Below are 15,954 nucleotides of genomic sequence, written 5' to 3'. Positions count from 1 at the left end.
ACTATACTGTTCTGATTAAAAGGTTAAAAAGACAACAGGTGGAGAGGTCTGGAGAGTACTAGGCAAGGTGGGTGTAGGGTTGGAGGTATGGTGGGGGAAATGACTTTGGTTTGCCCAGGGAAACTGCAAAACTAATACAACAGCCCACACGGAGTAACAACCTATGGATTCTGGATCACAAGCTGTGTAATGTGGAGAAGCTAGGAGGCAGTCAAAGGGCTGGAGCTCATGCTTTGCATTCAGGACTCCTGGGTGAAACCCTGAACACTTCTAGGTGTGGTTCCCAAACCTATTAAATAAAAAATTTACCTAGGGAGATGTGTGGGCTGCTTCAGGTTAGATGGTGGTTCACTTCTTTGTCTTAGTCTGCTAACAATGACATAACACCCAGAAACCTGTATTTTTCAAATATGAACAAAAACCACGAGAACAAGTTTTCTAAAAATTGTAGGCCTTTTTATTCAGTTAAGAGGTAGACAGATGAACATGAAAGGCTATCCCATGTAAGTTGCCCAAAGATCAAATTCCACTTCATTCATCCATCCCACAATGCCAGCAATCTTCAAGAAATAACCATGATTGGCAGAAGGCTTTTTCCTTCTTCTTAGCAGTAAGTCAATGAAATGTTTGCAAAGAAGTTACTACTAACTTAAATTTTCACTGCATCCACAGAACCCTTAAGAACATCCCACATATGCAATCCAGCCTGCCAGTGCCAACAGAAGGCAGAGCACAGACGACTGTTTCTGTGGGGGACACTCAGGAAAGCTTCAGTCACATTTGCTGTGAAGTCCCTGTGCACTGAGGGCAGAAGCTGGTGAACCCAGGGAGAAGGGAGAGCGCAATCGGTCAAGGGCTCTGTATGGTTGTCGAAAATGGGGGGGGGAAAAAAATCACTTTATCTTCAGTAGACAACATTAGAATATAATGGAATTGAAGCCTGATACAAAAAGTAGAGAAATATGTACAGGAATTCACAGCCCGGGAGGAAAGGGGCCTCGACAGGAATCAGGGGAGACCCAGCTATTTTACAGAGCTAATTTTGAGACAAGTCATATTTAGCACAAAAGCAAGTATAGCACAAATGACACTTCCCTCCTGCAGCTCCCCAACTTGAACAGCTCCTGTCAGCCTTCGGTAATACTGTGATCCTTCTTCAGAGGAGAGGGAATGTGCATGGTGGTCCCAGACACTTGAAACTCCAAGCTTCACTCGACATGGATGACGTACATGAAGATGGCCATAATAGCAGCGCTGATAATACCAGAAATGGGGACTGTGACAAACCAGGCCATAAAAATGTTGCGGAAGAGTCGCCAGTCAACAGCCTTTTTGGATCGGAGCCAGCCAACAGACACAACAGAGCCCACCTAAGAGAGAGGTGAGAGGGGGAAAGAAAACTGGTGATTAAATTGTCACTGGTGTAAACAGAGCCCAGAAGCCCCCAACTGCTATATGACACCGGGTCACATGAAAGAGACTGCTCAGGAAATAGAGGCACTACGAAATTCCATTCATTAGATCTAGTCACAAATCAAACTATGATGTGATGAACACTTTCTTTTTCCCGTCTGAGCTAATAAGTTACTTTAATAATGAAGAACATTACGGGACTGGAGTGATGACAGTATAGCAGGTTGGCTGTTTGCCTTGCATGAGGCCAACCAGGATTCAATCCCCGGCATCCCATTTGGTCCCCCAGGCACTGCCAGGAGTAATTCCTGAGTGCAGAGCCAGGAGTAAGCCCTGAGCATTATTGGGTGTGACCCCCCCCCAAAATATAAAAAGAAAGGAAAAAAGAACATTAGTAATAATTTCATTAACAAAAGAAAATCAAATTATTAAGGTTTAGGTCCCAAAGTTCTATCTAGATCAATTATCCCAAATAGTTAGGGGGAGAGATTCTAGAGAAGCTAATCCATAACTTGAATTCCTGGGAGTATTCATTTCTTCCTTTTCCAATAGTTACTGTATGGCCATAAAGTAATCTTAGAATTCAATACATAAAATGCCTTTCAACTGTTCATCAAGTCCCAGAGAGATATATATGCTAGCTCTGCACACAAGGACTCTGGCATCATTTGGGAATATAGCCGAACTGCTTAACCAATTAAGATTTTCCTTCTTTTTTGGGTCACACCCAGTGATGCTCAGGATGCTCAGGGGTTATTCCTAGCTCTGCACCCAGGAATCAATCACTCCTGGCAATGCTCAGAGGACAACATAGAATGCCAGAGATCAAACCCGAGTCAGCCACAGGCAAGGCAAACATCCTATCTTCTATATTATCATCCTGGCCCCAAGCCTTTACTTTCTTTTCCCTCCTGTGATACCAAGGACTAAACCACAGACATCACATGCAAAGTAGGTTTTTTACTTTAATTTATTCTGAATTTATGATTCTTCAAAACTCCAATTACATACTATTTTTTTTTTGGCCACACCCAGCAGTGCTCAGAATTTACTCCTGGCTCTATGCTTAGGGATCAAACCTGGGTCAGCCACTTACAAGGCAAGCACCCTACCAGCACTTTACAATCCCTCACATCCCTTGGGAAAATGGTAAATTTTCTTAACCCAAGTCAAACAAGCATATTATTACTACAACAAAAGATACCCTGCAGAACAGGATGTGCTAGGTGGAGAGGTTGGGTGGGAGGGAACCTGGCAACAGCTGTGAAGGGATGCCAACACTCTGATGGTCAGTGTGGCAGAGCAGCACTGTGTTCCTGAAACGCCAACCACAGTGTAAATCACCGTGTCTGAACAGCTCACACTTACTTTACAATGTGTAGTACTTATGGGAAGACCAATATTGGATGCAATCACCACAGTAAGGGCAGATGCCAGCTCAATACTGAAGCCACTGTAGACACAAAGAGATGACAACTTGTCAGAGAGGAACGTGGTATCTGTGACCCGCTAACACTACCTCAGATCCAGTCAGTCGTGCTTTGGCTTACTCAGTGAACATTTCACCACATCCTTAATAGGTTTAACTCCTGAATCCCACTTTGCCACATCATATTTATTCCCCTTTAACATTCAATTTTTAAGTTTTCCAGAAATCTGATAATATACTTTGCAATTTAACTTTGAAAAATTTGACAAAGACTAGTATTAGATCCCAAGCAAAGTACGTCCCATGACAAAGTACATGGATTTAGTAATTCAATTTTAACACACAGCTTTCTCAATTATTTGGTCTAAAAAAAAAAAAGACAATGGGGCTAAAGAGCCTTTGTAAGGGACAGACAAGTACAAACTAAAGGATTTATACCAACAATAAACTTATAGAACAGTCTAGAGAATGCTTTAAGAGGCCACACAATGTATACTTATGTCTCCTAAGAAAATAAGCATTAACCTAAGACCTGCTTTACCAAACTTACCTTGAGGGTGTGATTGGGGTTAGATCTTTCCCCATGGTCTGGATAACTCTCCTTCCCCAAACCCACAGACCAATGCAGATACCAGCACCGCCAAACAGCAGAAGCCATATGGGTGTCGCCACTTTGGAAGAAACATCTTGAGTGTGATAAATCAGATACAAAGCAACCAGAGGACCAATGGCATTGCTGGAAGGAAAAAGGAGGGCAAAGATGACTTTCCAGACTGAATTAGACCTGGCAAGGTTGAACTTTCAAGTGAATGTGGCAAATGAGCCCTTTCCCCGAAAAAAGAAATAAATGAAATTTCACATTACACAGAAAAACCGAGATCTGATCTTAGGAGCACACCATGTTTGTTGACCTCTGTCCCTAAACAAGGTCTAAAGCAACTGAAGTTTCACTGAACAGGTTGTGGACCACAAAAAAAAAAATTAGATCAATCTAATTCATCATACAGCAGTAATTGAAATAATCTTACTCTTAAGTCAATAGCTATTACCTCATCAGATCAGTGGAATTTGGGGAAATTCCTGGAAGTGCTGAGTAATTCTTAAATTATCAGGGGTAGGAAGAAAAGAGGTAAACAGCCTTAGGTGCAACTGGAGGTGAGGCGGTTTGTTCACCTAAAAAAGTGGATTTCCTGGACCAGAGGGTGAGCACAGCAGGCAAGGCACTTGTCTTGCACGCAGCTACCCAGGTTAGATCCCCGGCACCCCATATGGTGCCCAGAGCCCTGCCTAGAGAGATCCCCGAGTGTGGTCCAGTGTGGTTCCCTCTCCCAAAAAGCTCAATTTCCAGGGGACAGCGGCCTTTGTTTTTCCTGACAAGGGGGTAGCAGGACAAGTAAGTTTAGTGATTGCTCTAGATGACGTAGTGTCCCTACTGGCAGTCTAAGTACTACAGCCACATCACAGCCTCAAAGAAGGGACATGCAGCGTGAGAACAAAATGAGTGACACCAAGAGGCAGTCAACTGACCTGACGTCATTTCCACCGTGGGCAAATGACCCGAAGCAGGCTGTGAGGATCTGCAGGAACTGGAAAAGGAGGGAGACTTCTGGTTTGTCCTGGTCAGACCATTCTTCCAGGGAGCCGCTGCTCCCTTTCCTGTCAGCCAGACTCATCTCTGTCTTGACGCTCATGTCCATCTCAGAGGCTGAGTGAGTATCAGACACAGCATTGCAGTAGCTGGTGTAACTGTCCATGCGGATGCGTTTCTTGCTGTCTGCATTGGGCCATGTCAGCTTCTCCATCTCGTCACCTTTCTGCTCACCTTCTTTGGCACGGAATGAATCCAGTGGCATGCCACAGATAGCCATGGTATAGGAGGTGTAGCTGTTGTTACGTCGCAAGGGTTTGTCACCAGAGTCCCCCATGCAGTCTCCCACCTTGGCAAGATGCAGCTTGTGGAGCAGCTCTTTGTACAAGCCAGAATCTTTATGCACGGTGTGATACTGATAGTGGCCACTGGAGTTGATCTGGTTACTGACGGCCTGATTGAACTGAATGAGGTTCCCATTCGGCAACTGCACTGCACCTGGTCAGGAACCAAGAGGGCATCAGTGGTGCCCAAGAGGAGCAGAATGGGGGCTGGAGCAATAGCACAGCGGGTAGGGCGTTGGCCTTGCACGCGGCCGACCCAGGTTCGTTTCCCAGCATCCCATATGGACCCCTGAGCACCGTCAGGAGTAATTCCTGAGTGCAGAGCCAGGAGTAACCCCTGTGCATCACCAGGTGTGACCCAAAAAAGGAAAAAAAAAAAAAAAGAGTAGCAGAATGCACCGGGTCCAACTCATGAAGCTCCTCAGAAGGAACATGGCGGCCAGGGGCACTCCCCACCCACCCAGGGAACCCCACTCACCGTTCATGGCACCATCTATGCTGGTTTCCTCTTTCAGGTCCACGCTAGAAAGCCTCTCCTGCTCTGGAGCCTCCTCCAAGTCTCCGAGCTTGAAGGACACTGTTCTCTCCTCCACCACAGCCCGCAGAGGGGGCGCCTCAGCAGACCCGCCCTCAGAAGCAGGGCTCTTGGTTTCCAAGTCACAGAGAGTTAACTTGGTTTCCTCGTGGTCTTCTTTTAAATTGTTCTTTTTTTCCATTAATGGGCTTTCAGAGGGACTAGACTTTATTTCTCCTAGAAAAGAAGGGGGTTGGGGTTGTTTGGTTCCAGCCAAACCAACTTTTCCCACATCTCCCCTGTCCCCACTTCAAAAAAAATAAATTATCTCCAAGTACATAGTACAAATGTAAATTTCCATGACAATTCGGGATTAATGGCCCTGTCTATTTCAAAAGCCTTATCTCACTTTCTTCAGATGCAGAACACCCTGCATATCAGAGGTTGCAAACTTTTCAGCAGAAAACATTAAGGCTGGAGAGGTGGTTCTAAGAGCTGGACTGGAAATACGGGAGCTTGTGTTCAGAGTCCTCTTTCCAGCCCTGCTACCACAAGGGGCCTCAGCACTTCCGAGTACAGATCCAAAACAAAAAGTATTTTGGGCTTTTGCAAGATCTGATGTATATTCATGTACAAGTTTTATGTTAATGAAAATTCAAACAAGCCAGTTCTGAGCTCAAAAATTACACCTCTCAATGCAGGCAATTAAAAAAAGACTTTTATTCCCGTATCAATAAAACCAAGAGATACCCCTCAGAGTTCTAACTTACAACCCTACATTTCATAGGCAGGTAGGAATGATTTCCTGCCTATGGTGTCCAGGCCAGTTACGCTTCCCTATTCTTTCAAGATCCAGCTAAATAGAGACCAGTATATAAAACATTAGCAAGACCGGTCTCTTCTTGCCCAGACAGGGAAACAAACCAAGTCAGATAGCTAAAGCCTCTGCCCACTGAGTGCCTGGCACAGCAGCACAGGGCCTCGCTAGGCTGCATGACGCAGCATCTTCCAGAAGCTGCTGCAGTCTGCGCATCTCCTAGAGTCTAAGGAACCACCTCCATCGCCAACTGAGTGTGTGCAGGGAAAAGGGCATAATAGATTCTAAGACTACAGCCAGGAAGGTGAGGAGCCTTGAAAATGTTGACCTCTATTATTTGTTGAGTTTTGAGAATTAACCAAAGCTCAAGTCAGATTTTGAGTTTGAAATGGGAGAAACAGTTGGCAGAACACTAGGCAAGAAATCAACATTTCACTGTGTTCATCGAACACGGCACTGGCTGTGATCAAAGGGTGTAGTTTAACCTGGGGATCATGCTTTCAGCCCAGGAGCCACCTGCATCCCTGCTCTCCTGGGGCCTCCCTACTGTTCCTATCTCAGCAATGGGACTTATCTCCCTTTAACTTTGTTTCCTTTACTTCAAGGTCTTATCTCACTCTCACCCACTTCCCACAATTTCATAAATAAAACTCTTTCCTTGGCCGACGGGGGCATCCCTACCCACCTCTCCATAGCATACGTAGAATACAATTAAAGCCATGGTCCACTGCAGCAAGAACAGTCTGGACCATAAACACATACTCGCAAATTTACATTTACAGTCTTTGATTTTTACCACCCATCAATCTAAATGGTTTTTCTAGGTAGCCCAGTGAGACAGAAAAAAAAGCACAATTTTACTTAAGAGTTCTGTTATCATTTGTTACTTACGTTCAATTTTTCTCTTCATCCTGGGACATACAAAGAACCAGACGATAAGGGCACAGAAAACGGCACATCCCACCGAGATGAGGATGGTACCCCACAGAGGGAGTTTGTCAAAGCCCAGCACTAGGAGATAAAATGGTGCATCTTGAAAACCCCAGGGCAACTGCCCCCTGTAATCACGTGTAAACCCTCCTCAAGAGACTCTGGGGATGCCCAAGCCAGCCCATCACCCTGTATAGCTGCTATCAGTCTCTGGTTCACAGGATTCACTGTGCTGCTGCGGTCAGAGTTGGGAGAAAAATTCGACAAGTCATCTGAATCCCAGACCCACCAGCCCCCACACCGAGACACTGCCAGACTGAAGACTCCAAGCTCCTTCACCTGCTCGTTTTGCTTCCTTGCTCTGAAGACAGCAAGAACAACTGCACTGAGAATCTGCGGCTAGCTATGAAAAAGATGGGTGCTCGCAGATGAGATAGACTTTAATGTTAAAAAAGGGATGTATCCCAGTCATCACATTTGTCATACGGATAAAATTCTGTGGGAATTAGGACACAAGCCATTGCATTTAGCCCCCAGTAAAATCTTTTAACAATTTAAGGATCAAAACTTAGACACAGAAAATGAGACTAGCGCCTATTCAAAGATAATACTTTAAAAACATTTCAGTGTAAATTCACTAACATATTTAGCGTGACTTCCACAGAACTCAAAATTGTAAAGTAAGCAACCTGCTTATTTCAACGTCAACAGACTACCAGCCACTAAGCCTAATTGACAGAAACAAAGAATCTTATTTAAACATGAAAGTTAAATAAGAGTTTTCCGAGAATAGTTATTTGTGGTTGCCTTGCTTGTACTTATTAAGAATTCAACTACTTATAGAACTTTTATTGCTCCCTGAATTAAATATTCTTAAAAGGGAATTCTGTTCCGCACTTAAAGAAGGGTGGGGGCTCGAGAGATGGTTCAACAGGCGGAGCACAAACTTTGCATGGGGGAGGCCTGGGTTTGATCCCTGGCACTACCAACAGGATGGTGCCGAGTACCTCCAAAAGTGACCCAAGCAAAACCCTAAGAATAGTTCTTGCACCACTGGGGGGCAAAAATAAATAGACACACATTACCTCTTTAAACTGAGGTTCCTCAGGCCAAAGCAATTGGCCTACAGGCAGGGCACTTGCTTTGCACCTGGCCCACTCAAGTTCCATCCCCAGCAGGCTATAGTCACCTGAGTCCCGCCAAGAGAAGAGCACAGAACCAGGAGAAAGTTCTGAGCACTGCTGGGTGTGGCCCAAACACAAAGATCAAAAATTTGTTTTAATTGAGGTTCCTTTTCTTTGAAAACTTCGGGTAACCAGAGAGAAACCACGGCGATTAAGGTGCTGACCCCAGTTCGAATTTAGCAACCCGGAAGATTGCCAGGAGTGATCCCTGAGCAGCCAAGTGAGGCCCAACACCCACCCACACACAACAAAACAACAAGCTTAATTTCCAGGGACTATCTTCCTTTTCATTCCTATAGTATATTCTGATCACGTGATCAAAGTAAAATATACATGAAATTCAATCACAACTTATATTTACCTATGTTCTGAATCAAAAGGGAAACGACTTTTTCTTGCAATGATCCACAGACAGAAAATAACCACGGTGCCTTTTCCAAAATGATCGAAAATTTAAGTTTCTAACTTCACTGAATTACGTGCTTTGCTGACACCACATAAATGAATGCATTAAAGAAAATCCCATGGGGGACTTAAATTTAGCACAAAGAACCAAATTTAAAACAGAATGGAAAAAGCACGCAAGTTTTCCTCTGCTTGCATCATTTAAGTCTGGCATCACCTAAGTAAAATCAATATTCTCATAAAATTGCCCATTTTCTCTCCTGGTTATTCAAAAAAAATAAAGGCAAAATTAAAAATACTTAGCTAGCTCCATTTTCAGTCAGTGACACACTTCAGTGAGGTTTAAGAAGCCACTTCTAATTCATTAGTCAGAAATTAAACCAATTTAGCGAGCAATAACAAGCATTATTTGCTTAAAAAAAAAAAAGTATTCGAAAACATGAGTACACAATGCAGTCAGGTCAAGTAGCTCAAGATTCCAGTTATCCTTTCCTCTCTCCCTCTGCATAAGGAGGTGGCCTGGGCAGCAATGTACAATATATTTCTTCCAGTATGTCAGCCAAAGACTGAAAACCACCAATTTGATCAAAGACCACCAAGTCAAATGAACCTAGACAGCAAACTGATCAAGTCACAACAGTAACCCTGCTGTCAACTCTGAAGTGATCTAAGTAAAATATACATGAAATTTAGTCACAATTTGAATTTACCTATGTTCTAAACCAAAAGGGCAATGGGCCTAACAAGTTACAGGTTACCAACCCTCTTTCCGTTGCTAAATTAAACATGTACTATCATAATTTAATCCATACTTTGAGTCCCATGGTAAAAGCAATCAACATTTCAATCTCAGATTCTCACAGATTATTTTTCCTCTTAGCTGCATGAATCCTTCTTCCAAGTGCACTTAAGAGGCCAGGTGTTAAAAATCCCAACTCTTCTCATTCAAGCAGATTCAGGGGAGTAAACTTAGCACGGAGCAACAAAAGTAGCTCCACTTAGGAGGTAAAAAAAAAAAAAAAGAATATCCGGTAAACCAGTCCTAAATGACTAGTTATTGAAGACCAATAATATAACTAATGACTCTTCAGTAGCCAGTAGTGGAGATCAGCATCAATTCCAGTATTTTTAGCAAGATAGGAGAAAGGGAGGGAGAAAATTATCGGTGGATCCTGTGAAGACTAAAGAGTAAAAGGTCTGTAGTGATTTAGAATCTGAGCAGGTCTCTTTGGTTGAAAAGCTATCTAGATTAACTCAGCATACACTAGCCTGCAGCCTTCTGAAATGGGCGCAGGCCAGTCACCTTCTAGGAGATTTCAGCCCTGTAAAGCAAAAAGGGGTAAATTGGGCATTTAATGCAAGTTTTATAAACAACTTTAAATTCACATTTAAATATTTTCGTATGTACTTACATGGTGCTCCAGTATACATGATGGAAAAGAGGTTAATTCCAATTGTGCAGGCATAGAAAACTGGCAAAGCTCGCAAACCATTAGGAACGGGATCTGCCTGTAAAATATTAAGATCAATACCTTAAAAGCTGTGAGGGCTGAGGTCAAGCACCCAGCTCAGCCAGCCAAGAACGGGCTCTGCGTGCAGGCGCCCAGGAGGAGCAGGACTACTCTGCGGAAGCACACAGCGTGGCTCAAACCATGTTAACATTAACCTATTTCCACAGACCTGTGCCAAAGAGCAGGTTCACAAATCACAATGCCAGGCCAACCTGGCGCTCCCAGGGCATCTCCACACTGAGGTTAATCTCATCCGCACCTTTCTCAAGGTGTAGCTTGCGGGTTTGGGGGGGAGAGGGGCCAGAAAGGAGGGTTTTTTGTTATCTACAAACTGAGGCTACTGATGCCAGTCACTGGTAATGTTCTAAATGATCCTTTTCAATACCCAGTGTTCTTTCTCGAGTATCTGCTACATCCAGTCAAAGGAAACCCAAGAGGATCTCTGTAGATGTCCTATGTAATTTAAGAGAGCAGAAACAGACTTGGGGCTGGGGAGAGGGAACTGAGGTTAAGGCACTGTTGTCCTCAGATGCAGGATATGGATCTGGTTTGGTCCCGTGCACCACAAACCATCCCAAGCAACCACCCAGCACAGCCAGCAGCAATCCCTGAGCACAAGATGTGGCCCAAACCACCAAAACCCCCCAAAAAATACACAAAACAGACCCAGATATTAGACTATTTCTCCCTTTATATCCTCAAAGATTTAAAACAAATATACATGCAACATCATCTAGACGTATGATAAATGCCGTAATTAATGATTTACCCAAGGGTTTAGGATAAAACCCACTGTGCAGTAGCCAATCCTTCGTTCAACAGATTGTGCCTAGCGTAAGCCTGGGCACTGCAATACAGGAATCAATGAGACAAAGTTCCTGCTCTTACATAGAACTGACAGTGCCACGCTAATAAGGAATAATGTACAGTACTAAACAATGTCACAGAAAAAGTAAATGGACAGGGAATTTTCTCAACAGACTGGAGGTATATGCTTTGTATACAGGAGGCCTGGGGTTCAATTCCTGGCACAGGATCCCTGAGAACTACCCAAAATGACCCCAAGCACTGAGTGTGGAATGGAAAACAAAAAACAAACAAACAAACTCGGGGAGGGGGCCCTGGAGTCAGCAAAGTGCATGGGACCCAGGGTTTGGAGCCAAGCCTAGCACCCCGTATCATCCACTGAGCCTGCCAGGAGTGACCCTTGAAGGCAGAGCCAAGAATAAGCCCTGAGCATCGCTGGGTATGGTGAAAAAAAGAACAAAAAAATAGAAGAAATATTCGGCAGACAGTGCTGAAAGGAAGGGCACAATTTAATTGAGGCAGAGGGAAGGGGGTCACACTGTGCTGCTCAGTGGAGTAAAGAAATAATGCAGTAAATAATCATAAGAATAAACTTGTAGCGAATTCTCCAACGAATCAAAAAAATCCTTCCTGGGAGTCTTCATAACAATTCTATAAACAGTAACAGCTCTCTCCACTATCTCAGAGCCAGTTGCAGGGACTGAACCCAGCGCCAGACCAGGCAAGAGAAAGCTGTCACTGAGCCGTATACCCACCCTCACTATATGACAGATTGTTCCAAGGAGTAAGAAGTTCCTGCTTTTGAAAAAATTATCTGTGGGCAGACTAGATAGACTTCATGGGATTCCAAACTGAAAAGAGACTCCCGGGCAGGGAGACAGCGAAGGAGGCTGAGCACATGCCTCGTGTATATCCGGGCACTCCCTGGCACCACACAGCCTCCTGAGTATTCAGGGAGCCCCCCCACCCCGCACCACTGGGGAGGTCCAGCATAAATGACTTTTGGGCTGGTGAGAGGACAGGTGGAGTGCATGCTTTGTATGCAGGGGCCTGGGCTCAAACCCTGGCACAGCAAGGAGGGACCCGACAAGGGAGTCAGGAGCAGACCCTGAGCACTGCCAGGAATGGCTCCCCAAAGTGACAAAAATGTAAGATAACTTAAAATTTCCCAGGAACTGGAGGTACAAATACCCGAGCACCCGAGAATCCCTCCTCGCACCCCAGAGCACCACCATTTCCCTCTCCAGAAAAGGACACGTTTCTTTTGAGAAATACAAAATCTCTCAATACCAGAACAATTGTTACTGTGCCTGGCATATCGAATACTCTCGGCAGCTTGCCGGGCTCTCCAAGAGGGGCGGAGGAATCGAACTCGGGTCGGTCATGTTGGCTGCGTGCAAGGCAGACGCCCTACCCGCTGATTCCTCCGCCCCTCTCGGAGAGTATTCGATATGCCAGACACAGTAACAACAAAGTCTCCAATGGAGATGTTACTGGGCCCGCTCCAGCAAATCGATGATCAACGGGAGGGCCTTTACTTTTTTACTTTTTCCCAGAACAATCTGCTTCCCAACAATCAACACAGACCACTACAAACCTTTACAAAGCTGGTATCCGTAACAGAGAAGCTAATTCTCCTACTTTGTGCGCATAGAGCAAGTTACATGGCTTTAATAAAAACACTAAAGATCTCATAAATTTAATCAAGCTACAGATATTTCAAGTTTTCCAATTACTCTACAGCTACAGACTACTAAAATGTGTCTATATAAGAGTGATCAGTGAATGACTTCACCAGTAAGAGAACTTACGAAGAGAAGCAGTACAGATCTTTTCCTGGAGCATCTTAGAATGAGACCAAACAAGTGGTGAGAACATCTCTTTATCCCCTTAAGGTACGAGCTACCTTCCCTTTGCTCAGATTTCTACAATTGAGAAGCATTTTTGGTAACTTAATCTAGACCATTAAAAGCTGCTCCAGAAAAGTAACTGTTTCCTGAGGAAAATCCATTTATTCTTATTCAGTTCAATGACACATGCCTTGATGTTCCCTTTTATTTTGGGGTCAGTTTAAAACTTTGTATCAGGGCCCTCCCAGAAGGCAATTCCAAACGAGCAGGAAGTTAAATGGGGATCTGACTTTTATTCAGGAGAGACCAACACACCTCCTTTATTGGTTCTTTATACCTACTTGAAAAACCACAGTTAACTCACTGTGAGAAGCTGAGTCTCCTCAGGAGGAAATAACTGCAGAGACCCAAGCTACTCCATTTAATTGGCTGCTGAGAAAAAACACAGGGGTCCGTCATATGAGCCCCAAGCATACAATTCAAATTGGTATAAACAGACTGGACTTATATAAACTTAAAAGACTCAATAAACAGGCAAATTTTTTCAGACTCCAGCCTTTTTCTTGGCACACCAAAGATACGAATCCATTCCGTTTTTCTTTCCGGCTTCTTTTCCTTTCCTTCCTGCTCCTTTCGGAGAACTAGGCAACATGTAAGAGCAGCACACAACAGCCGTAATAAACAATTTTTTCCCAACTTCCCAAAGCCACATACCTACCACCATTCACATTCACAAAAAAACGCTCCTAGTCTGAATACCATTGAATGTGACTCATTAAAAGGTCAAGAAAAAAGGGAAGGGAAACATTACCTTGCGGAGAATGAATGCACGAACAAGGAAGAATAAAATTCCAGACATGATACCAGAAAGCAGCGGGGAGACAAACCAAGACATCACTGGAATAGAACACATTAAGAAAGTCAACTGGTGTTAAATCGGAGTGGGGGGGAACCCATCTTAAATATCAGCGTTCTCCTGTAGCCTTTCGCCTTTCACTCCTTTCAACCCCACACATGCTTCCTAACATAATGCCACTAAATGAAATACAGGCAGAGAGATAATACAGCAGGCAAGGCACTGGCCTGGCCCTGGACCATACTGGATCTGATCCCCCAGGGCTCTGCATATGGCCCCCGAGCCCCACCAGGATTGATGCTGAAGCGGAGTGAACAGCAAGCCCTAGACATCACTGGGTGTGTGTCCCCCCCCACCAAAAAAAAACCTGAAAAATAAATAAGTAAATAAATAAACGGGGGGAAAAAAAGTAGAGGGACACATACCGATTTTCACAAGTTCAGTCCACTTGACCCCCTTCGATCCCTGGGCCACAAGGGAGAAACCAATGGTGGCGCCAACAATACAATGGGTTCCGGAGATGGGAAGCTTCAAGAAGGAAGCCACCAGCTGCCACACAGCAGAACCTGCAAGAGCCTGGCCTTAGTCAAGCAAACGGGAGGCGGCCTCCCCACCCGGGCCGAAGGAAAAGCACCTTCGCAAGAGAGATAAAGGTTCCCGCCAGTGACCACGCTAGCCAGTGACCGCGAGGCCACTGGGGGGGGAGGGCTTGTCCCGAGCCCACTCACCAAACATGGCACTGACGGAGCCCGCCATCAGCAGCCCGTGGGTCTCGTTGTACATCTCCACGTCGATCAGGCCCTTCCTGATGGTCTCGCTCACCTTGGCCCCCAGCAGGACCGAGCCCACCGTCTCGAAGATGCTGGCGAGGATGCAGGCTTGCTTCAGGGTCACGACCCCGGAGCCCACGGCGGTCCCGAACGAATTCGCCACATCATTGGCCCCCACCGAGAAGGCCAAGACGAACGCAATCACGAACCCCAGGATGAGCATCCAGAGATAGTTCTTATCCGAGCCCGCAGCCGCGGCGGTGGCGGCGATCGTGCTGGCGACCAGCGTCGCCACGGTGGTGGATGCCATGCTGTCGTGCAAGTGGTGCTTGACTGAATGAAAGGGAATTTACTGAGCGGCTTTTCCGAGGCGTGTAAACAGAATATGAGGTATGGTGTTTTTTTTTTTTGAAAAAAAAAAAAAAAAGCAGCTGTAATAAATAATATTATTATACAAAAAAAAATTAAATACTGTAAACTGCGGCACGAGACACCGAGCTGGGTGGGTTGGTGGGTGGGTTGGTTGGTTGGGGGGCGTGAGTGAGTGAGGAGGTGGGGGCGGTGAGTTACTGCTATACGCTGCTGCGTCTGGGCATCTGTTGTCTGCGATTCCTTGGGCTCGCGAGGGCTAGCAGCACGGAGCGCAATTCCATGGCGGAGAAGAGAAAGGACGCGAGTTCATCCTGGGGGGTGGTGGAGAAAGATAACAATGGCAGCGCGGCCCGGGCGGGGTGCTGGGGTGCCGGGGTGCGGGGTGAGGGTGCGGGGTGCGGCCCGGCGCGCAGGCGGCGGGGCTGGCACGTGGCGCCGGGAACTCCGGGCCCGCGCGCGCCCGCCCGCCCGCCCGCCCAGGGCCGGAAAAGGACGGTTCCCGCGCGCGCCGCGGCCCCGCTCCGGCCCCCCGCGCCCGCCGAGGCCGCGACGGCACCATCACTCACCAGAAGGGACGCGGGGGCCCGAGCGAGAGACGAGCGGGAGACGAGCGGGTCCCTCGGGGCGGGGGCGGGGGCGCCGGCGGCTCCGGGCTCGGGGGCGCCTTAGCGGCCGGGAAGCGGGAAGCGGCCGCGCGCGCCGGCAGCCATCACACTGGCCGCGCGCTCCGCCCGCCCCTACTTATAGCCGGGCCGCGTCCCGCGTGACCCATCGCGCCGCGCGCCGGCCCGGGGCCCGCCCCCTGCATGACGTGCCGAGCTCCGGGGCGCTGATTGGTCCGGCCGAGCCGGCGGCCCGCCCCCTGCGGGAACCTGGTGGGGAGCGGGGCGGGGCCGGGCGGGGCGGCCCGTGCTCCCCGCGCTCCCAGGGCCTCGCCCTGGCCCGGCGGCCCGCGCGGACCCGCGTCTCCGCGGCGGGAGGTCTCGGTCACGCCGGCTCACGCGGACTCTTCCTCCCGCGCGGGCCCCGTCCCTGTCGGCGCCCTGGTGACCTGACGTGCCCGGCGGCCGAGTTCCCGCCCGTCCCCGCGCGTGACGCGGCGCCCGGGCTGCGGATCCCGTCCTGGCACGCTGTCGCGCCCCTGTGACTTGCCCTTGGCCAGAC

The 15,954-nt window shown here is 47.0% G+C and overlaps 1 protein-coding gene across 1 annotated transcript; it reads right to left on the bottom strand.

Annotated features, from left to right (window-relative positions):
* Nucleotides 1–434: 434 nt before the first annotated feature.
* SLC20A1 (solute carrier family 20 member 1) lies at nucleotides 435–14,743 on the bottom strand. Its single transcript, XM_056123595.1, has 10 exons — nucleotides 14,377–14,743; nucleotides 14,074–14,214; nucleotides 13,604–13,689; nucleotides 10,037–10,133; nucleotides 6,997–7,116; nucleotides 5,253–5,525; nucleotides 4,370–4,928; nucleotides 3,393–3,578; nucleotides 2,782–2,866; nucleotides 435–1,370 (listed from the first exon to the last, which is right to left on the bottom strand). Exons 1-10 carry the CDS (start codon nucleotides 14,726–14,728, stop codon nucleotides 1,209–1,211), a joined length of 2,061 nt encoding a protein of 686 aa, XP_055979570.1. The 5' UTR covers nucleotides 14,729–14,743; the 3' UTR covers nucleotides 435–1,208.
* Nucleotides 14,744–15,954: the final 1,211 nt, after the last annotated feature.

Source organism: Sorex fumeus, unplaced genomic scaffold (genome assembly GCF_029834395.1).
Source record: "Sorex fumeus unplaced genomic scaffold, SorFum_2.1 ptg000006l, whole genome shotgun sequence".
NCBI classification, from domain to species: Eukaryota; Metazoa; Chordata; class Mammalia; order Eulipotyphla; family Soricidae; genus Sorex; species Sorex fumeus.
The sequence above is the reverse complement of the archived record's forward strand: the minus strand, read 5'-3'. Positions and strand labels throughout refer to the sequence as shown.

Excerpts from the sequence above, each read along its gene's own strand:
- SLC20A1 (XM_056123595.1), bottom strand. The coding sequence starts at position 14,728 with ATGGCATCCACCACCGTGGCGACGCTGGTCGCCAGCACGATCGCCGCC. Across the intron at positions 13,690-14,073 it reads GACTGAACTTGTGAAAATCG|TGATGTCTTGGTTTGTCTCC; the intron begins GTATGTGTCCCT and ends GTTCTATTCCAG. Across the intron at positions 2,867-3,392 it reads ACCCCAATCACACCCTCAAG|TGGCTTCAGTATTGAGCTGG; the intron begins GTAAGTTTGGTA and ends TTGTGTCTACAG.